Below are 24444 nucleotides of genomic sequence, written 5' to 3'. Positions count from 1 at the left end.
GAAATTGAAGGAATTTCCTCCAAATTCTAACATAAATCCTGGTAGTTGAAGGTTTTCTGCTCTTCATAAGAGTATCGATTAACCCATTAGAAAACCCCCTGAGATTTAGTAACCGCCTCTCAAACTCCAGACAGTTAAGTTCATGCCCTTTGCCTGAGGATGGAGGAATGGACCCTGAGAGAGCAGGTCCTTGGACTGAGGCAGAATCCATGGATCTGACACTGACATCGCCCTCAGCCATGAGAACCATGGCCTCTTGGGCCAAAATGGGGCTATCAACAGAACTTTTGCGCCCTCCTCCCTTATTTTTCTTATTACTATAGGTAATAGATTCCATGGAGGGAAAGCATAGGCCAGATCGAATGTCCATGGCGTCTGGAGGGCATCGAGTATGTCTGGCTTGTCCTCCCTGTTTAGAGAGGCAAACATCTTGACTTGACGGTTGGCTCTTGTGGCAAACAAGTCTATTTGAGGAACACCCCATCGAGCTGTTATTGCCTTGAAAATCTTCCTGCTCAGCATCCATTCCCCTTGATGAAGAGTATGACGGCTCAGGAAATCGGCACGAAAGTTGTCTGTGCCTCTGATGTGTACTGCCGATAGTGATAGTAGATGACCTTCAGCTAATTCCATGATGTCTGATGCCACCTCCCTGAGTTTGTCCGACCTTGTACCTCCCTGATGGTTCAGATACGCCACCGCAGTGGTGTTGTCGGAGAATACTCTTGTATGAGAGCCGCTGAGCTGGGGAAGAAAGTGGAGAAGGGAGTAATATACCGCCCTCAACTCCTTGACATTCGAGGAATTATTAAGATCTGAGCTGGACCAAAGATCCTGAACCCATTGATCCTGAAAATGTGCCCCCCAGCCTTCAGGACTAGCATCTGTGGTCACAACACTAGAAGGAGTGATTACCCATAGAACCCCCTTTGAAAGATTATTCTGATCCAACCACCACCTAAGGGAGTGTAATACTTCCGATGTTAGAAAAACTGTTCTATCCAGACATCCTCTATTCTTAATGTCCTCCTCCAATACAAATTTTTGTAGCTGCCTAGTATGGAACTGTGCCCACTGTACCACAGGAATGCACGATGTTAGAGAGCCTAGCAATGACGTGACCTGTCTTAGTGACATACTACGTCTTTTTATTGCTGAGGACACCTTATCAACTATGGAGAATTTCTTATCCTCAGGCAGTTTACAAATCTGGTCAACGGAATCCAGAAGGAGCCCAAGGAATCTTTGACACGTTACAGGCTGAAGTCTAGATTTTTCCCAATTAACTAGCCAACCCAGGGATTGTAAGGATATGACTACTTCCCGTAATCTCTGCTCACACTGTAGGGGGCTCTTTCCTACAATCAACAGGTCATCTAGATATGGAATGACCAAAGTATCCTTTACCCGTAAAAAGGACATTACTTCTGATAGTAACTTAGTAAAAATCCTTGGGGCCATAGATAACCCGAAGGGCATTGCTCTATATTGTAAATGACGAATTTGCCCCTCTATACAAACTGCTACCCGAAGAAATTGTTGGTGTGAATTATGAATGGGAATATGGTAGTAAGCATCTTTTAGATCCAATACTACCATGTAACAATTTGGAAATAGATTTTTTATAGCTGAACGAATGGATTCCATTTTGAATGTTTTAGGTTTTATAAAGGAATTCAGCTTCCTCAAATTGATTATAGTTCTGAAAGAGCCATCCGGCTTACTAATCAGGAACAAGGGAGAGTAAAAACCTCTCCCTATCTGAGAAGATGGAACCTCTACTAGGACATGTTTGCGTAGGAGGGTTTTAACCTCGGTTTCAAGTGCCTCTTGCTGAGGCTTGGATCTTAAGGTGGTAAGAACGAAAGAATCCGGAGGAGTTTTAATAAAGTCTAGTGTGAGGCCTGAGGATGTTAATTTAATAGCCCATTGATTAGTTGATATTTCTTTCCATTGATGACTGAATTGTTTTAGTCTTCCCCCCACCGGAGAAATATCACTGATGGAATTTATCGGTTGGCTTGAAGGGGCGTTTATTAAACAGATTTCCTTTTTGTTTGAAATCCTTATTATTCCACCTGTCTCTGAAGCCTCCCTTTCTTCCGAATGGTGGCTTCCTGAACGCCCTTCTGTAAGACGGAATAAAGGGATTAGGGAATCCTTTCTTCCTCTCGCCCGCCTTAGTGAGAATATCATCAAGGACTGTGCCAAACAGGTACTCACCCTGACAGGGTATGGAACATAATTTGGATCTTGACTGGGCATCCCCCTTCCAGTTTTTTAACCATAAAGCCCGCCGAGCCGTATTAGCGAGATTAGCTGTCCTGGCCGCCAGGCGGAGGGAATCAATTGAGGCATCTGAAATAAAAGCCGCAGCACCTTTAATCAAAGGGATAGATGCCCTTAATTTTTCTCTAGATACGCCACTTTTAATCTTCTGATCCAGCTGATCCAGCCAGACTAGCATTGATCTGCCAGTACATGTGGCTGAAATAGCCGGCTTGAATGCCGTGACACAGGCCTCCCACGATTTTTTAAGGAGTGCGTCTGATTTCCGGTCCATAGGATCTGATAAGGAACCTGCATCCTCTACTGGTAAGGAGAAACGGCGAGATGTAGACGCAACTGCCGCATCGACTTTTGGTATCTTGGCCCAGGTATTCAAATCCTCATCATCAAAGGGGTAGCGCCTCTTACAGGATATTGGGACCAACCCCTTTTGACCTCTACTCCATTCTTTTTTAACGAGATCTTTTATGGCCTGATTTATTGGAAATACGTGGCCTTTCTTCTGAGAAAGACCAGCGAACATAACTTCTTGTGGCGTCTGGGGTTCTTTTGATTCAGACACCCCCATCGTATTTCTCACTGATTTTACTAGGTTGTTTATGCCCTCAGTTGGAAAACAGACGAAGTCCTCTTCCTCTGAGGAATTAGATTGCTGAGAAATATCAGAGTCGACCTCCCCAATCTCCGCTGATGTGTCAGCTCTAGGAGAGGATGTTTTCCTCCTTCGTTTCTCCATATTTACTGAAGAAGTAGAACCACCTCCCAACGACTGGAGTTCTTCCCGAATTATGAGACGTATCTCATTCATTTTAACCGATTCCTCCTGCCGTAAGGTGTTGTCTATACATGCCTGACACAGACTTTTAAGATAGGAGTCAGGCAGGGGTTCGGTACATATGGCACATTGTTTGTGCTTACTCTTCCCCGTCCTCTTTGCCTAGAAATAATATAAGCAAAGGAATCAATATAAGCTTCAGTGAAGCTATATACGCACTCACCCAGCGTAATATTTATACCGGCTGCGGAGATGCCTTAGCTTGGGGTGTGGAACGGGAGGATTTTCTTCCTGATTTATCAGTGGAGTCACTTATTTTAGAGTGTCCACTATTCCTTTTCCTGGCTTCACCACTAGGGACTAATGGCTCTTCCATAGGGTGCACCCTGACCTCCTCTTGGGACGACATAATGGCACACTGACTGCCTTAACTGACTACACTTTATAGTGTAGTAATGTACACACCCCTTGCTTTGTCTCCACTTTTTTTTTTTTTTTTTTACTTACAGATCCGGCGTTTAGAGTAATGGCACCACATGGGGGAATCCAATATGGCGGTTCCCCCGGAAATGACCTCCAACACCGTGCCCCGGATGTTCCTCTCCATTTCCGGGACGCCGACGCTACTGCGCATGCGCCCGCGTCCTGTATGCCGGGAGACGCCGCTGCCTGCTGCATCCCACCATGTCACCTCTTACCTTGGAGGGACAGGAGGGCCTCGTATCGTGGAACCGTCTCACCGCTGCCCAGACGCACACCGGAGGACGTCGCACCAGGTACCCGCACTGTCGGCGTCTCCACAACGGTGTCCCAGCAGGGAGACCGTTGGATAACTTCAGGCTGCCTGTCAGCCGCACCAGATGAGGGGGGAGCCCGCAGGATCATTCCCCCGACTCTGTCTACCTGCTTCTGGAACCCCTGCCGCTCAGCAGAGTCGTACAGGCGGTAGTCCAGGCAGGTCTTCCTCTTCCTATCCATAGAGTCTTCTCTGTGGGTCTCCATCTAGGAACAGGAAACCAACTGAGGAGCGAGGGGGGGCCGCCCCTTTTATCTCTCTGTAGGTTTCCTGTTCCTAGGGGCGGATCCCCTCTCTCTAGTGGGTGCTGTCGTGGCGAATAGAAAAATCCATTTACCTTAAAAAGCTGGAGCAACTTTTTCCATGTCAGGTTCCGTGGCCATAGACCAAGTGAATGTGGTCCCATTGCCACCCATAGGTGCTGTTGTGAAGTTGCAAACAGTGTCAGTATTTTGTGACTTGCTGGTTGGGGTACCCAACAGGTCACAAGGCGATCCCATTCATGTGCATTTTGCTACAATGTAGCAGTGGCACAGAGCCATCTCCTGTCCCTGACCTAGACAATGTTGCTGTGTAGCCCCTGTATAAAGGGACACAACACTGACAAATGACAAAAAGTGGCAGCACAAAGGGGAGACTCCATGCACGACCATGAGATGTGATGTCAACTTATTCTATCTTTACTATTGGTCACATTGCCTTTTTTCTCTCAATACACAAAGACATGAAAGAAAGATTCCACAAACTTGTAATACAGAATTCTCGAGCAATGACCTTAAGGGAAAAAACAGCTGGAGGGACGTCTATAGGTAACACAGGATGGGCCGTGCACAACAACACACGGCAGGCGACCAACATGAGGCTGGGGCAAAAATATAGCAATACGCCATCTCCTTGAACATAAGAATTTTCCCATCATGCCAGTAAAACATTGCACCAACATTCCCATCCCACCCAAAAAAAAAACGTTATGCGGGTGTTTATGGACCACACTTTTATGCTAAGGCCAAGTCCAGATGTGACGGAGATCAGGTCTGCTAATGTCAATTCCCTGACCCTAGTATTATACTTACCTTACCAGCCGTCGGCTTCTGCTCTTCTAGGCGCCACTCCATTCCTGATCCTCCATCTTGTGACCACAACTTCTGACTGACCGGAAGTCAGAGATAACGATCACAAGCTCTCACTGTAAAGGCCCCGTCACACATAGCGAGATCGCTAGCGAGATCGCTGCTGAGTCACAAGTTTTGTGACGCAACAGCGATCTCAGTAGCGATCTCGCTATGTGTGACACGTACCAGCGATCAGGCCCCTGCTGTGAGATCGCTGGTCGTGTCGGAATGGCCTGGGCCATTTTTTGATCGTTGAGGTCCCGCTGACATCGCTGAATCGGCGTGTGTGACGCCGATTCAGCGATGTCTTCACTGGTAACCAGGGTAAACATCGGGTTACTAAGCGCAGGGCCGCGCTTAGTAACCCGATGTTTACCCTGGTTACCATCGTTAAAGTAAAAAAAACAAACGCTACATACTTACCTACCGCTGTCTGTCCCCGGCGCTGTGCTTCTCTGCTCTGGCTGTGAGCACAGCGGCCGGAAAGCAGAGCGGTGACGTCAACAGTGTCCAGTGTCTGATTGGTTGCCGCCTGCTACGAGCGACCAATCAGAAACGTGCCGTACTGTGACACACTCCGCCCGCCATTTTGGTGTGATTTTTGAATTTTTACTTAAATAACAAGAATTGTCAAGAGCTGGTGAGTGCAGCCATTTTTTGTTCTTTCTTACTATTATTTATTAATTGTATTATTCTTACATTTGAATAAATAAAGTATATATGGATTCTAGACTCCCGATTCTTTAGAATCGGGCTGCCATCTAGTAAATAAATAATAATAATAATAATAAGTCCTCTTTTTCTCAGAAGAGGCAATTTGCATATCATTGATACCACTCATTCCTGCCCATGATTTTTCATAGACCAAGAAAATTGCAGGAAGTGTTCAACTGCATCCACTGGTCGGATCAAAAATCGGTAAAGCAAGTCTATGGGTCTCTGGAAAATATATATATATATATATATATATATATATATATATATATATATATATATATATATATATATATATATATATATATATATATTATTTTTTTTTTTTTTGGGTTGTACTCGAATATCATCCAAATGCAGCCCAGTCTCATTTTCGCACACTTTGACCTCCCCTCTGATGTCCATTTTTCTCATATATGAGAAAAAAGGAATCTGAATGAGGCCCAAGTCTGGGGCGCCACGTGCTCGCAGCAATATCTGTTTGCGGGGGAAACAAATACAGTTGATTTTATGCCATTTTTTTGAAAATTACAACAGAATTGGATTTTTTTGTTGTGGTCCCAGTATCATGCAATGCGCCACTATGAGAGTCACCGGTGTGTACAGCCTTTGACCTAACAGATAGAATAAATTTCATATTAAAGTCTGATTTCTCAAAATAGTAAGATCTTGCTCACATGAGCTTCACTATCAGTCACATCATGGGGATAGAGAATTTTCTTTTCCCCTTTGCATCGTACAATGAGGTCCCTGTATCAATACAAAGCTTAATGGTCGGCAGAAAGAGAATCTACATGCCTCTAATGAAAGGCAGAAAGTTGAATAGAGCGGATTGATGTGGCCGGCCCGAGAAGCGTCAGATTACATAGGGAACGAGCCCATGGTGAGGTGGCCATGGTATTCTCTCCATGACGGAAATAAGTGTCAAAAAAATCCCCATCCCGGCCCATCCTGCTTTCAGAGGTGTGAGGACAGGGTAACAGAACACATCTAACCAAACTGATCAGCCCCACTCAGGACCAAAGTTCACTAGAAACCCAGAAGGAAGAGCTAAGGAAAAGGAGACTTATTGCAGATGTGAAAATACTCCGGTCCATTCAACCAGCGCCGCGTATTAATAACCGGCATCTGCGTCTATGGTTGGTCACTGGTCAATTATAGGATTTTGAGCATTTAAAGGGGCTCTCCAGGACTTAATGAGCCAATTAAGTACCTGCTATAATAATACAAAGGGAAATGTATTGGAGCTACATTAAATGGAAGCCAGCATTAGGAAATTATCCATTTTAGGAATTACGTATGTGTTATATGCATGACATTTTCGACAATGCTTTCATTTTTTCATATCAATAAAAAATTATAATTGTAATCCTGCAACTTTCACGCAGGTCACTGGGACGTATTCAGACACCTACTTCCTGTCTTTTCAGGTAGAGTTTTCAGCAGGCTGCTTATCAGCAGAGGCAGGGTTACAATGACAGGAGGCACCTCTATACACTAGATCCACCAATCGCAACAGCCAGTGGAAACGCTGCAGCCATGACATGAATGGTTGGGGTCCATTGGATAAGTTTTCTGATGTTAAGACCACCATGTGCCCTTTTGTACAAGAATATTCAGTAGTAGAGAACCCCTTTAAAAATGGAAACTGTCAGTAGGATTGACCCTCCTAAGACACCTATATGGACAGTGAGGTCACAGCAACCCAATTAAAGTGACACCTTGATATCGGCGACCCGATGTCTTATTCCAGACAAAGCCACATTTTTCTTAATTTGTACATCATCTGATAAGATCTATGGGTCAGAGATAGATCTCCCTTAAGGTACCTTCACACATAACGATATCGTTGCAACATCACGCTTTTTGTGACATAGCAACGATCCCGCTAACAATCTCCTTATGTGTGACAGCGACCAATGATCAGGCCCCTGCTGGGAGATCGTTGGTCGTGGGGAATGATCAGGACCTTTTTTTGGTCGCTGATCTCCCGCTGTCATCGCTGGATCGGCGTGTGTGACGCCGATCCAGTGATGTGTTCACTTGTAACCAGGGTAAATATCGGGTTACTAAGTGCAGGGCCACTACACTACATACTTACATTCCGATGTCTGTCACGTCCCCCGCCATCAGCTTCCCTGCACTGACTGTCAGCACCGGCCGTAAAGCAGAGCACAGTGGTGACGTCACCGCTGTGCTGCTTTACGGTCGGCGCCGCTGACACAGTCAGTGCAGGGAAGCTGACAGCGGGGGACGTGACAGACATCGGAATGTAAGTATGTAGTGTTTTTTTTTGTTTGTTTTTTTACTTTTACAGTGGTAACCAGGGTAAATATCGGGTTACTAAGTGCGGCCCTGCGCTTAGTAACCCGATGTTTACCCTGGTTACCCGGGTGCTGCAGGGGGACTTTGGCATAGTTGAAGACAGTTTCAACGATGCCGAAGTCGTTCCCCTGATCGTTGGTCGCTGGAGAGAGCTGTCTGTGTGACGGCTCCCCAGCGATCACACAACGACTTACCAACGATCACGGCCAGGTCGTATCGCTGGTCGTGATCATTGGTAAGTCGTTTAGTGTAACGGTACCTTAAGAATCTGCCCCCAGGGCTTATTTTAAATTAAAAAGGGCATTACCAGAGTGAGACATGTAGATTCAGAGCAGACTGTCAGTCATTACACGACTCACACTGGTAACTGCCACTTTCATTTACAATAAGCTCTGGAGGCAGATTCTCAGGGAGATCTTTGTCCAGCCCATAGATCTTAACAACTCATTTACATATTAAGAAAAAAATGGATTTTTCTGTAATATGACATCAGATATCATGGGGATGGATCATACTGAAAAATTCCCATTAAAGTGCAGGATTTCTTCAGTGCATCAGTTATTCCCTGGGATGAAGACATTCAGGAACTACTGTATATGTGGCCTTACTTCATAAATCATGTTCACACTCCCCAGGGTCATCAGCAGAGAATATCCCATTTAGGGCAATATAAATATTAGATAAGAGAGACTTTAATTTTCATGATCAGGATATCATTAAAATCATAAGCAAACCCCTTTCTAGGCTCAGACCTCCATAATTTGCACTTTCTACAGCGATGCAAACTTGTTTGTGACCAAATCTTTTTGTCTATGGCTTCCTTAACAGATGCAAAATCATCCATTGCCCAAGACTTGTTCTAGCTTAGTAATTCTGGGAAATCTGCCCATGAGAAGAAGAAATCCGGGCACTTAAATGCAAATCTTTCTCAAGTCCTCCACCCAAATGATAAAGCATCCAAGTATCTCTCAACTCTACTCTTACAAAATTGGACATAACTAGACACAAAGAAAACACAGTCTTGAAATGCTATGGTGGCACAATTTATATTCCTGGTAAACAAGTAGTCACTTTAGACAGGAAGAGAACAGGAACTCTAGGGCCCTATATTGGAGATAGCAATCCTACAGAGTCAATATTGACCCTAGAAAAGGTAGGGTTGAGTAGGATAAGAAAAACTGAATTTGCAGACATGTTTCGAGTCTTTGCCCCTCATCAGTGTAAAGTAGGAGCTCTGGTTTGGTTGGGTGAGAGTCTCTGACAAGTGTAAACTTTCTCTTGCACTTGGTAGGCATTTCAGGTTGTCGTCCGTACGTACGCAGACCATAAGCCCTTCAAAAATGTTCTTTATGTAGGACTTTAAAAAGATCTGCCAAGCTACCTAAGGCCTGTCCCACACGTCCAGATAATTCCGGTACCGGAAAAATCGGTACTGGAATTGTCCGTGTGCTTACGTAGCACATCAGTGTGGCACACGTGTGCCGACTGAGGACCACACGGACCATGCAGGAGACAGCGCTAGAGTTAAGCGCTGTCCCCTGCGTGCGGTGCTGAAGCCGGTATTCATCCCTTCTTCCCAGCAGCGTTCGCTGGAAAGAAGGAATGAATAAGTTTTTTTTTATTTTGTTTTTAAAATAAAGTTGCCGGTAATCTGCCCCCTCCCACCCCCTGTGCGCCCGCCCGCTGGCATTAAAATACTTACCCAGCTCCCTCAGCGTCGCAGCTCTTCCTGTATGAGCGGTCACGTGGTGCCGCTTATTACAGTAATGAATATGCGGCTCCACCCCTATGGGAGGTGGAGCCGCATATTCATCACTGTAATGTGCGGCACCACATGACCGATCATACAGGACAAGCAGCGACGCTGAGAGGATGGAAGCGCCGAGGGAGCTGGGTAAGTATTTTAATGCCAGCGGGCGGGCGCACAGGGGGTGGGAGGGGGCAGATTACCGGCAACTTTATTTTAAAAAATAAAAAGAAAATTATTCATACCTTCTTTCCAGCGAACGCTGCTGGGAAGAAGGGATGAATACCGGTTTCAGCAACGCACGCAGGGGACAGCGCTTACAGTAGCGCTGTCTCCTGCACGGCACACGGACAACATCCGTGTGCGGTACGTGTTTTACACGGACCCATTGACTTTAATGGGTCCGTGTGATCCGTGCGCTCCCACGAACACTGACATGTCTCCGTGTTTTCCAAACGGACACACGGTCTGTGAAAACACGCTGACATGTGCAGAGACACATTGATTTTAATGTGTCTATGTGAGTCAGTGTCTCCGGTACGTGAGGAAACGGTCACCTCACGTACCAGAGTCACTGACATGTGAAACCAGCCTAACAAACATATTCCAGGACCTATAAGATGTTACATTTTAGAGGTTATAGGGTAACTATGATAATGATCAGTCACAAACAAACAGCAAAAACACAATAGTAAACCAAGCAGAACCATGGCCACCACCTGGGGCCTGTGCCACCAAACACAGAGGACTCCAGCTATTAGGACAGAGATAGGATTCTAATTTGCATCATTATCAGCAAAGTTGGACTTAAACACCAGACAGCCCTTTGAAATGCAAAAAAGCCTAAATAAAACACAAAGTGGCACACACAAAAAAAAAAACTGCCCAAAAATCTAATTAAAACTTGTCACCTTCAGATAATTCCTTGGTAAAACAGATGGATGTCTGTGGCTAGTTAAACACAGCTAACCCCACATCCTGGGGAGCAGGATCCAGATAGAACCACCGCCTGCACAACAAGACTTGGACTCGGATGGATCATTTTGCTTGCTGTGACCAATACCAGGTATATTAGTTGAGTGCCACATGTCTGTGGCAAATGGAGGAGACAGGTTTGATTTTGATCCAATAGTAAAATGAAAATTTATAATGCAAGTAAACAGACCCATAAACAGGAAAGAATAAATAAATAAATCTGAACGCCCTTGGATGACATCAGAGTGTGGCCCAGGCTATCAGAAAGGAGAAGCTGGAAAAATGCAGGACACTTGGAGCGCACTGTGATCAAGGTCTGATCAACATGTCTGTTTTTCTCATTTGTGGAAAAGTCAGAGGTGTGAACGAGCGCTTAGTCTGCAATCAACACCATTCCCGAATTTGTTAGCTCCCGGACATAGGTAAATCCCCAGGCAGCAGTGTTTGGAGGCGGCGCAGGGGATGCAATGTCGCCACCTTTTATTGATGAGTGCCCAATGTGGAACAGGACACAAAGCAACAAATGTGCAGCATTTGGTCAGTATTTTACATCAGTATTTGTAGCTAAAACCAGGAGTGGGTGATAAATACAGAAGTGGTGCATATGTTTCTATGATACTTTTCCTCTATTTGTTCCACTCCTGGTTTTGGATTACAGATCCTGATGTAAAATACTGACCAAATACTGCTAGTGTGACAGCAGCCTCAAACATCCAGACTTGCTGCATTTTTCTCCAAAGGTCACAAGCTGCACGTGACCTTGTCACCATAGACCACAAGGTAAGGAACAGGCGTTCTGACGTTAAACTTAGTTTTGGGGTCTCCAAATGAAAGCAGATCATCATATGGCACAAATAAATTGCGCAAATGTCATCATCCAGCAATAACCCCATAATATCCACTGATGACACGGCGCCCCGCTATTATACTAATAGGGATAATTACAGGAATTTAGGCCAAAGCGAAGACAAACCTCACATTGTGTTTAGCAATAAAGCGGCCCCACCTATCAAACGGAAGGACCCCGCAGATGAGCCCCCGACACCCAGGAATATTCTAAGATCACAGCAATTACAGGGCAATGCAAGAACGTGGGGTTTTCACAACAAGCTCATCCTTGGAGGAAGAACGAAGCTGCACAAACCTGAGCGCACGGCGCGGATTCCCAGGGTGTAGGGAACGCCTTCTTCAGGGCTTGTAACACAAGGAGGCGGAATCAGACCTGTGTGGCGGATTCTGGCCGCTGATTAGTGGGAAGACTGTAAGCAAATCGGCACCAGAGATTTTCTGCAATGTGCGAACATGGACTAAGAAAAAAAAAAAAGCGCAAAACACAGAATATCCCTGGAAGAGTGAATGATACAAAGTAGCAATACTCATATGCAGATATCATGGGCCACGGGAAGTAACAGGGCAGCCATACTTAGACCCGCCGGGGCAGGCCAACAGAGACCCGCCGGGGCGGGCCATACAGAGACCCACCAGGGCGGGCCATACAGAGACCCACCAGGGCGGGCCATACAGAGACCCACAGGGTCCAGCCATACAGAGACCCACCGGGGCCGGCCATACAGAGACCCACCGGGGCCAGCCATACAGAGACCCACCGGGGCCAGCCATACAGAGACCCACCGGGGCCGGCCATACAGAGACCCGCCGGGGCCAGCCATACAGAGACCCACCGGGGCCTGTCATACAAGACCCACTGTGATCTATGTTGAAGGGGATAAGTGTCCCCCAGAGATGATGCTAATGATGGAACGCATAGAATGTTACCAATAGCAACAATGTGAAGAGAAGCTCCAATAATCGGTAAGTGACCCCGGGGACTGAGGAATAACACACTGGGTCGCCCCGAATATCTGCCGCAGCCCCATCACCACACACAGGAGTGAAGCAGCGATGAGAGAACATCAGAGCCCAGAACGGCCATTACTGGAGAGAGGGCACAGACAGGGTCACCGGCCGTCAGCACAAGGTGAGCAGCACCGAGCACGTCAGCCCGAGGATGCTGAGAAGAGGGGAAGAAGCTGCCCGTGTGCCATGCAGGGAGCCGGGAAGCCCCGTAGCCGGCAGGCAGTGTGCGCATACTCACCACACATGCTGCTCTTCCTCTGTGCCGCGCTCTGTGAGATGTCACTATCACACACTGTCTGCGGCCAGCTCAGCCTCGCCGACCCTACATAAGGACCACGGACCGTGCTGCCGACGTCACCAGAACAACCTGATTCTTCCTATTGGTCGCCTCCTTGCCCGTCATTCCCGGAGCGCGTCTCTATTGGGCACTCCCCTCACACTTGTCCCGCCCAGTCTTCCGCTGATTGGTGACAATGAGAGGAAGGCGTGCCGTTCTGCTGGCAGGAGTGACGTGGCCGGATCCAACTCTTGAGAAGCCACCGAAGGAGCGGTGACTCCGCAGAGTGGGCGGGGCGGAGGGACAGGACGGGCGGGGCTTAACGTCATGGACGAGGAGTGGCGGCAGTTAACCATTCGTTGGCCATAGCGCTGCGGTGCGCGGCGTATGGCGGCCTCACATACAGTCGATGTGTATGCAGGGACCTGTGTAGAAGGGGCACATAGCCCAGAGGTCACCATTGCTGCCCGCTCCTGCAGTGAGGACCTGACTCTCCTGCTCCAATGTCAAAATCTCCCAGGACCCATCCCCCCAACTATCACTGATCTTTAACCCTTTCTCGCAGTGGTCATTCTTAATTTTTTGCAGAATTAGTTGCACTTTTGGATGACGCCATTCATTCTACCATATAGTGTACTGGAAAATGAGAAAAACGTTCCCAGTAAGGTAAAATTGCAAAAAACAAAGTGCAATTCTACAATATTTGGATTTTTTTCTATACCATAGTCACTATATAGTAAAACTGACCCCTCAATATGATTCCTCGGGGCAGGGCGAGTTCGCAGATACCAAACATCTATAGTTTTGTTGTTTGTTTTTTTTCAATTCAAGCGGTAAAAAAAAAATTGGAAATTTCTAAGAAGAAAAATGTTGCTTTTGTCACCATTTTCCCAAACCCGTAACGTTTTCATTTTTCTGGATGCAGAGCTGTGTGACGTCTTATTTCATGAGCCCCGAGTTGACGTTTTTATTGATACCGTTTTGGGGTAGATACCTTCTTTTGATCTCCTCTAATTGCATTTTATTGCAATGTTGCAGTGACCGAAAAAAACATAATTCAGTGGTTTTGATTTTTTTAATCTCAGCTCTGTGTGTGCCATCTGATTTTTACGCACCCATCTAGAAAACCCGATATTTCATCAGCCGACTACAGTAAATTCACTGTGTGAGCCATCAGAACAGGTATATACATAGAATAGATATAGATACATGGAATAGATAGAAAGATGTCAGAGACGTATATAATTAGTGCGGTGTGTCTGTAGTTTAATGTTCATGGATTTAGCTAATAAGAGTTATTTAATTAAGAAAAAAAGGGTGTGTGGTCCCCTGAAAATTTTAATAACCAGCAAAGGGAAAGGGCTGATGGCAGATGTCTATAGCCTGGGAAGGGGATAATCAACATGGATCTTCCCAGGCTATTATTATCAGCTTATAGTTTTATGCTTAGCCTTTACTGGTTATTAAAATACCCCCCCCCCCCCCACACACACACACACACACACACACAAAAAAAATGACAACCCCCCCCCCCCCCCCACCCGTATTTAATAACCAGCACAGGCTAGGCAAACAGCTGCACCTCCTTTCACCTCACTGACGTCACCACTAGTGTGAGAGCAGTGACGTCAGTGAGGTGAATGGAGTTCATCGGCTAAGAACTCCGCTCTTCTTTTTCACACAAGGCTGCTGAATCTATAGTAATTATTGGTATAGGTTTTTTGACAACTTATGAGGAAAAAGACCAAGGGCCCGGACAAACCAGGTGTCGACCGGATTAAACCCCTCCCCACTGTCCAAAAAGGCAGAAATAAACACCTTTCTTCCACCTAATAAGATCACGGTGGGTAGAAAAATTTGCAACATTCCAAAGGAGGAATTATTTAGACCCAGGTTGATAAACGCCACGCAATCTGTGCTCTTTAGTTTTCCGGTTACGTATGGATTGACAGGTACCAGCAAATGACCCTTCCTGCCACAAAAACACACTCCTTTTTTACGCTGAACCGCTGGAGGACCGGTGCTAGGAGTTGTTTCCCCAAATGCATGGGTTCCTCAGTAGACTCAGACCTAGGTTCATTAGACACATGACCAATCCACTGGCCGGTCTCCTGGCTGAACTTGATCCGATTTTGATTCAACAAGAGAGAAACGGTCGGGATTATCATGAACGAGCCCCAGAGCACTAAAGAGTCCTTGACTGTCTGGAGCGACTGGAAACTAGATAGAAGGGGAAATGCTCAGGTTTGGGGGACTCCCTGTAGAAGAGATGACTATCCCAACTTGCTGGTCCTCGGTACCCAAAGAATGTGGAAGTAGCCTAAAGTATAGTTTGCATACCGCCCTAAATATCACAACTTGTCCCAGCCCCCAGAGGACCTATCCCGCAAGGCTTGTTTAGGTTCCGACCGGAGTTGCCTGGGAGCAGCGGACGCTAAACCTGAGGTCAATGCTGGGTGCTGCAAGGCAAATGAACCCAGATCTGCTACATCAAGACATAGTTTTTGCAACTGCTCTGCCAGAGCAGTCACCTGATCTGGAGGAAGAGTGGAGAGGCCACAATCCAAGCTGCTTGAGGTCTAGTGTGAAGTTTCCACAACCAGTGATGGTTTGGGGAGCCGTGTCATCTGCTGGTCGAACTTGATGGATCTAGGTCTTTTTCAACCTACATAACTATGTAACCACGCTAACAATGTAAGAACATGGAGTTCTAAAGAATGACTAAAACGTTGGCTTTACTTATTGTAAAGTTGGCATGGACGCAATGATATTAAGTTATTCAATTATTTTCTCTTTATACCACTATTATGTATTATTTTGTCTATGTCTCAGCATTAGAGAACTGCTAGATCTGCCGCAGGTAAAACACTGTGTTTATCAAAACTGTAGCAAGCAGCCCAGTAAATTACATATTGCTAGAATCGGGATCTCTGCCCATATATTGCTCTGCTATCAGATGGGGTATCAAACACTCGGTGACAGATTCCTTTTAAATTTGAGAATACAATTGGAATCTTTCCCTATACATTCGGGCAATATCTGACACCTTGGCTAGTTTTAGCAAGAGTTAAAAGGGTTTGCCCATTTACCTTTATTATTGTATTGAAGAACTTAAATAAATTAACTTTTTGATAATATTCTAATTTTGTGAGATGTACCTGTATATACTCGCACACACACTGCACATGTGGTATATACCAGCTTATTTCCTCTTTAGTTTCTCTAGACTCTTGCAGTTAAAGAACCTTTTGTGACATCATGGTCACATGACTGTAATGTCATTAAAGGTCCTTAAGCAGTCTTAACCACGGAATATAAATGCTGGGGGCCCCTAAGAGAGTCGGGCCCTGGGAAATTGCCAAGTTCTCTCCCCCTAACCTTATTTTTTGAGTAAGGCTTATATTTTAAGCTTCAAATATCCTATAAAACCCTGCTAAGACTTATTTTTTGGGGAAAACGGTAGATAGATAGATATATAGATATGATATACAGGAGCTGAAACTCCTAAACCCTTCATCCAATTTTAATGTGGATACCCTCAAATGAAAGCTGAAAGTCTGAACTTCAACTGCATCTGAATTGTTTTGTTTAAAATTCATTGTGGTAATGTCTAAAACCAAAATTAGAAAAATGTTGTCTCTGTCCAAATATATATGGACCTAACTGTATATAATAGATAGATAATAGATACTGTGTATAGATATGATATAGATAATAGATAGATCTATAGATAGATAATATATAGATATGATATAGATAATAGATGGATAATAGATATATAGATAATAGATTGATAATATACAGTATATATAGATATGATATAGATATATAGATAATAGATAATATACAGTATATATAGATATGATATAGATATATAGATAATAGATAGATAGTGCATATCAAAGATGTCTCTAAAGCGTTGATAGAAACTGTTAGTAATACCAGAATACTCTCACATTTGTGACTCACACGTGTTGTGCAATAATCAGGGGTAGAAGGTAAAGGATTGTGTTGTTATTTACTTCTATGGAAGAAAGAATCTCCAAAGTCTTCAGCAAATAAACTGTTTTTATAACATTGAATGCCGTGGCCTAGTCTGACAAACCATATTTCCTTCTATATCCTATGGCTGGGTGCGCGTGCGCCGTGTACCTGGGGAATGGCTGTTTTGACACATTCTCATGCGGCATTCTTAGATTTATTGCACCTTAAGGCAACATATTGCTGACACGTTTCTGTGTGCAAATATCTGTCCGGTGGGGAGGGCGGTGATGTTTAAGAACATAACCAAACTGTGCAATGAGCTACCTAAGTAAGTTTTCTATCACCTTATACATATATAGAGACTGGATCGTTTGGGTTTTTGTTTGTTTTTTCAACATTGAAGTCTATAGGAACCAGATCATAATGGACGGTCATAGTGTAGATCTGTTAAGCATTGCGTAAGCCCAGAACACCTTGCCGCTTCTAGTGATATGAATCCATTATAAAATGATGAAGAGCAGAAAACAAAGTGTGAGACCTGTCACTATAGGGGTGCGGGTGAGGAGAAGCCACAGGGACTCGCCCGCCTGATTAGTCTCCTATGGGGCTCGGTCTCCGGTGGCTTGTAAAGTATGTTTATCTCTAAAATGCCGCATCATTTCATAGTCGACCATACCTAGCCGAAGTCATGTAGCCGCTGCCTGTGGATCGGGCAGCATGTATCAGCTGTCAGGTTCCTTTTAATGTCAGCCTAACCAGACAACTGTGGGATCAGACGACATTCTAATGTGTCCGGGGCCTCCATCCCGACTTTTCCCCTGACAGAACAGGAGAGACGGGTCACGTAGGTCCAATTTGAGACTGACAATCTTTTTGTTCTCTGATATGCTGCTACCGGATGAAAGAGCAAGCGGTCCTGTGTATGGAGGAGCCATACTGTGTACGGAGGAGCCAACTGACAGCGTCTATTGTGTAAGCAGCTTATCTATCGTGTATCTGCACCTCCGGACGCGTGGACAATAAGGCTACTTTCACACGAGCGTCGGTACGGGGCCGTCGCTATGCGTCGGCCCGACGTACCGACACAAACTGTGAAGAAAATGAACAACGGGGGCAGCGGATGCAGTTTTACAATGCATCCTCTGCCCCATTGTAGGGTCCGGGGAGGAGGGGGCGGAGTTCCCGCCGCACATGCGCGGTCGGAAAAAGCGGAACCGACGGACAAAAAAATGTTGCATGCAACTTTTTTTGTCCCGACGGACTGCAAAAACACAACGCATCCGTCGAACGACGGATGCAACGTGTGGCAATCCGTCGCAATGCGTCTCTAATGAAAGTCTATGGAGAAAAAAAAAAAACGCATCCTGCGGGCAACTTTGCAGGATGCGTTTTTTCTCCAAAACGACGCATTGCGACGGAGGCCAAACAATGCTAGTGTGAAAGTAGCCTAAGGTAGGACATAAAATGATTAATACAAACCTGTTTGTACATTCATAATGAAATCAGTTTTGGTCTCTTGGATAAACTTCTATCTACAGATCAGACAACTTTGTAGTCAAAATAGTTAAACTTTGTGCAAATTGAGAATTCCTCCTTGGCTTTCCTTTATGTGATAATTGCATTTTGCAGGCTTTCACAATCATTTTACAAATACAATTACTATCTTTAGTCTGATTACCAAACTAAAGCATTTTATCTCTACAGAGATTCAGTGAGACACAAAACAAACAAGACACAAAGACCAAGTTGGGCTCATTTAGCATAGAAGAAAGACGTCTCAAAGGAGATGTGATTTATATGTATAAATATGTGTGTGGACAGTACAGAGTATGGTACATGACTAAAGGTACCGTCACACTGAGCGACGCTGCAACGATACCGACAACGATGTCGATCGCTGCAGCGTCGCTGTGTGGTCGCTGGAGAGCTGTCACACAGACCGCTCTCCAGCGACCAACGATCCCGAGGTCCCCGGTAACCAGGGTAAACATCGGGTTACTAAGCGCAGGGCCGCGCTTAGTAACCCGATGTTTACCATGGTTACCAGCGTAAACGTTAAAAAAACAAACACTACATACTTACCTTCAGCTGTCTGTCCTCCGGCGCTGTGCTTTCCTCTGCACTGTCAGCGCCGGTCAGCCGGAAAGCAGAGCGGTGACGTCACCGCTGTGCTTTCCGGCCGGCCGGCGCTGACACAGGATGCAGGAGGAGTGCATAGAAGCAGAGCGCCGGGGACAGACAGCTGAAGGTAAGTATGTAGTGTTTGTTTTTTTAACGTTTACGCTGGTAACCAGGGTAAACATTGGGTTACTAAGCGCGGCCCTGCGCTTAGTAACCCGATGTTTACCCTGGTTACCAGTGAAGACTTCGCTGGATCGGCATCACACACGCCGATCATCACACACGCCGATCCGGCGATGTCAGCGGGAGATCCAGCGACGAAATAAAGTGCTGGACTTTCCTCAGCGACCAACGATCTCCCAGCAGGGGCCTGATCGTTGGTTGCTGTCACACAGAACGATTTCCTTAACGATATCATTGCTACGTCACAAAAAGCAACGATATCGTTAACGATATCGTTATGTGTGACTGTACCTTTATTCCTTTCAAGGGCCATACGGGCACTCATTATGGGTGGAAGAAAGGTGATTCCGGTAGCAATATAGGAAAGGGTTCTTTACAGTAAGGGTATGTGCACACGTCAGGATTTCTTGCAGAAATTTTCCTGACAAAAACCAGACCTTTCTGGCAGAAATCCGCATGCGTTTTTTTTTTCCGCATTTTTGATGCGTTTTTGATGTGTTTTTGGTGCGTTTTTTGAGCGTTTTTTCCCAAATGCATAGAATAGCGGGAAAATCCGCAAAATTAATGAACATGCTGCTTTTTTTTACTGCGATGCGTTTTTTTTTGTGGAAAAAAAACGCATCATGTGCACAAAACATGCAGAATGCATTCTAAATGATAGGATGCATAATGTATGCGTTTTTAATGAGTTTTTATAGCAATTTTACCGCGAAAAAACCTGAACGTGTGCACATAGCCTAAGAGCAGTCAGACAGTGGGATGCCCGACCACAAGAGGTAGTAATGGCCGACACTATATCAGCTTTCAAAAAAGGTCCGGATGATTTCCTCAATACGCATAACATTGGGGGTTTTAGATAAATCAGTGACAAAATGGAGAAAGGTTGAACTTGTTGAACCTAGGTCTTTTTTAACCTATGTATCTATGTAACTATGTAACCACGCTAACAATGTAAGAACATGGAGTTCTAAAGAACGACAGAAGCCAACTTTTGTTATGTTGTCATAGACACAATGATATTAAGTTATTAAATTATTTTCTCTTTATACCACTATTATGTATTATTTTGTCTGTGTGTCAGTTTTTTTGCGTCAGGTTTCAATGTAAATCTATGAAATACGTGATTCAGACAGAAGATTCCCTATATTGAGGCAGATGGATGCACTGTGGACACTGTCTGAAACGTCGATGTAAGTGCTCAGCGTAGAGCGCAGGATAAATGAGAGCTAAAACATTACATTATGTAAAATGCTCCTAACAAAAGCTTCAAATCAATCCACAAAAAAAGCAAGTATCCGCTCAGGTCCGTCATCTGTCAATGGAAATATAGGGGGCTTCCATGATACTGGTAGTACTAAGGCTCTAGAAAAGCAAAATGGCTCCTCGCCCCCACCAAAGAAATCCAGTGAATTCTGCGCTCCAAAATCCAAATGCCCCTCTCCTTTCCCCACAGTGTGCCTAAACCACATTAAGCGTCTGCATGTTTGGCATTTCCATAGCAATGAGAGCCCAACTCATTTACAGGTGCATGACTGCAGAAGCATAAGCTGGTCACTACCACGTACTCGTCTCTAAAGTGTACTGGGAACCACCACGTTCTATGCACTAAAGCATACTGGTCACAATGGCAGTTTGCAATTTTCACTCAGCAACATTCACTTCTGCTTGTTTCTGGAAAACACCCATGGAGTCAAAACCATCACTACACTTGTAAATAAATTCCCAAAGAGGTATAATTGTATATATGGAGTCTACAAACTATTATAGAAAAATGTGAGCTCCATGAGGCAAAAAGCGCTCCGTCCCTCCAGAGTCTCGCCGTATGTCTAAGCAGTACTGTACGGTCATATATGGGGCATTTCTACATTCAGCAGAAATTGTGGGACAAATTATGGTGCCATTTTTACCCATTTCCCAGTGTGACAATGTAAAATCTGGGCCTAAAACAATATTTTGGTGGTAAAAATGTAATTATTTTTTTCTTCACAGCCCAATGGTATAACATTCTGGGTCCAAACTGAGGTGTCAATATGATCACTGCACCCCCTATATTAATTCTTTGAGAGGTGAATTCAGGTACCTCAAGGGCTCTGCCAATGTGACATGGCATCCTCAAACTAGTCCAGCAAAATCTGTAGTCTTCAACCACACATGGGGTATCATTGTACTGTCATAAAATTGCACAACAAATTTTCAGGTGCATTTTCTCCTGATATCCTTTTGAAAACGAAAATATTTGGGGTTAAAACAACATTTTTGGGTGAAAAATATATTCCTGTGAAGTACCTCAAGAGTTAATAAACTTCTTGAATGTGGTATTGAGTACCTTGAGGGGTGCAGTTTTTAGAATGGGGTAACTTTTGGTTATTTTCTCTGATATAGGCCCCTCAAAGTGACTTCAAATGTAATGTGGTCCCTAATGAATCGTTTTATAAATTTTGTTGAAAAAATGAGAAATCGCTGGTCAACGTTTAACCCTTATGACTTCCTAACAAAAAAAAAAATAAGTTTCAAAAATTGTGCTGATGTAAAGTTGACTTGTGGGTAATGTTATTGATTAGCTATTTTGTGTGAGATAACTCTTTTTTAAGGTCTTACAAATTAAAAGTTTGAAAATTGCAATTTTTATAAAAATTTCTTCAAATTTCCGTTTTTTTCACAAACGCACATCATATCAAAGAAATTTTACCACTATCATGTAGTACAATATGTCACGAAAAAACATTCTTAGAATCATCAGGACCCGTTGAAGCGTTCCAGAGTTATAACCTCATAAAGTGACAGTGGTCAGAATTGTAAAATTTGGCCTCGTCACGAAGGTAAAAACAGATTTGCTGTGTGATGGGGTTAGAAAAACTGCAAAACAAGGGGATAAATGATTGGAATCTGTGAAAATCAGTGACATAAAACTATAGAAAAAAATACTATATCTCACACTACAAAATATTCAGGGAAAGAGAAATATTGGTGGAAAATGAAAGATAAAAAGGATTGAGGAATGCCATTAGGGTAACACAAAGTGGAGTAAGAAAAAAAAACATGTAACAATAATGGACAAGCAAGTGATATAATCACATGGCCAACAAAATTAATGTGTTCATGTCCAAAATTATGGACTGTAGAAATGTATCATATTAATAATTTATTATAGTTTTCCAATATATAGTTACATAGTTATTAAGGTTGAAGGAAGACTATACAGTGCCTACAAGTAGTATTCAACCCCCAGTGCCTACAAGTAGTATTCAACCCCCTGCAGATTTAGCAGGTTTAATAAGATGCAAATAAGTTAGAGCCTTCAAACTTCAAACAAGAGCAGGATTTATTAACAGATGCATAAATCTTACAAACCAAAAAGTTTGTTGCTCAGTTAAATTTTTGTAAATTTTAAACATAAAAGTGTGGGTCAATTATTATTCAACCCCTAGGTTTAATATTTTGTGGAATAACGTTTGTTTGCAATTACAGCTAATAATCGTCTTTTATAAGACCTGATCAGGCCGGCACAGGTCTCTGGAGTTATCTTGGCCCACTCCTCCATGCAGATCTTCTCCAAGTTATCTAGGTTCTTTGGGTGTCTCATGTGGACTTTAATCTTGAGCTCCTTCCACAAGTTTTCAATTGGGTTAAGGTCAGGAGACTGACTAGGCCACTGCAACACCTTGATTTTTTGCCTCTTGAACCAGGCCTTGGTTTTCTTGGCTGTGTGCTTTGGGTCGTTGTCTTGTTGGAAGATGAAATGACGACCCATCTTAAGATCCTTGATGGAGGAGCGGAGGTTCTTGGCCAAAATCTCCAGGTAGGCCGTGCTATCCATCTTCCCATGGATGTGGACCAGATGGCCAGGCCCCTTGGCTGAGAAACAGCCCCACAGCATGATGCTGCCACCACCATGCTTGACTGTAGGGATGGTATTCTTGGGGTTGTATGCAGTGCCATCCAGTCTCCAAACGTCACGTGTGTGGTTGGCACCAAACATCTCGATCTTGGTCTCATCAGACCAGAGAACCTTGAACCAGTCAGTCTCAGAGTCCTCCAAGTGATCATGAGCAAACTGTAGACGAGCCTTGACATGACGCTTTGAAAGTAAAGGTACCTTACGGGCTCGTCTGGAATGGAGACCATTGCGGTGGAGTACGTTACTTATGGTATTGACTGAAACCAATGTCCCCACTGCCATGAGATCTTCCCGGAGCTCCTTCCTTGTTGTCCTTGGGTTAGCCTTGACTCTTCGGACAAGCCTGGCCTCGGCACGGGAGGAAACTTTCAAAGGCTGTCCAGGCCATGGAAGGCTAACAGTAGTTCCATAAGCCTTCCACTTCCGGATGATGCTCCCAACCGTGGAGACAGGTAGGCCCAACTCCTTGGAAAGGGTTTTGTACCCCTTGCCAGCCTTGTGACCCTCCACGATCTTGTCTCTGATGGCCTTGGAATGCTCCTTTGTCTTTCCCATGTTGACCATGTATGAGTGCTGTTCACAAGTTTGGGGAGGGTCTTAAATAGTCAGAAAAGGCTGGAAAAAGAGATAATTAATCCAAACATGTGAAGCTCATTGTTCTTTGTGCCTGAACTACTTCTTAATACTTTAGGGGAACCAAACAGAATTCTTGTGGGTTGAGGGGTTGAATAATAAATGACCCTCTGAAAAGACTTTTCACAATTTAAAAAAACAAAAAAACAAAGAAATAAGATTCTTGTTTGCTGCAGTGCATTTCACACTTCCAGGCTGATCTACAGTCCTAATGTCACAATGCCAAGTTAATTCCAAATGTGTAAACCTGCTAAATCTGCAGGGGGTTGAATACTACTTGTAGGCACTGTAAGTCCATCTAGTTCAACCCATAGCCTAACCTAACATGCCCTAATATGTCTGTTAAAAATGTTGCCTACTTGTGATTTTTTTTTAAATGCTGTCCAGCAAAAAATAAAAGCAAGCTGTGTTAAATCCATAATAGGAGATTTCTATATCCATATTTGCACATTTGTATGCATATACAGGGTGAAAAATAAGTATTTGATATACTGCAAATCTTGCAAATATTCCCACCTACAAAGAATGGAGAGGTCTTTAATTTTTATCGTAGATACACTTCAACTGTAAGGCCGGGGTCACACTTGCGAGTGCAATGTGAGAAACTCGCATCAATACCTGGCACTGGCGCCGGCACTCGGGACCGAATCGTGTGGCTACATAGAAATACATGCAGCTGCACTCTCCGGTCTCAAATGCCAGCGGCAGTGCCAGGTATTGAAGCGAGAGACTTGCGTGAGTTTCTTGCATTGCACTCG

At 44.3% G+C, this 24444-nt stretch overlaps 1 protein-coding gene across 2 annotated transcripts in view; it reads right to left on the bottom strand.

Annotated features, from left to right (window-relative positions):
• Positions 1-12958, bottom strand: part of GFPT1 (glutamine--fructose-6-phosphate transaminase 1) — a 58263-nt gene extending 45305 nt beyond the window's left edge. For both annotated transcript variants that reach the window (XM_069766569.1, XM_069766571.1), the window contains exon 1: positions 12829-12958. In XM_069766569.1, the coding sequence (XP_069622670.1) occupies positions 12829-12835 (7 nt within the window). In that variant the 5' untranslated portion in view covers positions 12836-12958. The remainder of the gene's footprint in view (positions 1-12828) is intronic.
• Positions 12959-24444: the final 11486 nt, after the last annotated feature.

The sequence above is a fragment of the Ranitomeya imitator genome, chromosome 4 (assembly GCF_032444005.1).
Source record: "Ranitomeya imitator isolate aRanImi1 chromosome 4, aRanImi1.pri, whole genome shotgun sequence".
Lineage (NCBI taxonomy): Eukaryota > Metazoa > Chordata > Amphibia > Anura > Dendrobatidae > Ranitomeya > Ranitomeya imitator.
Note: the sequence above shows the minus strand (reverse complement) of the source record. Positions and strands in the feature narration are given on the sequence as shown.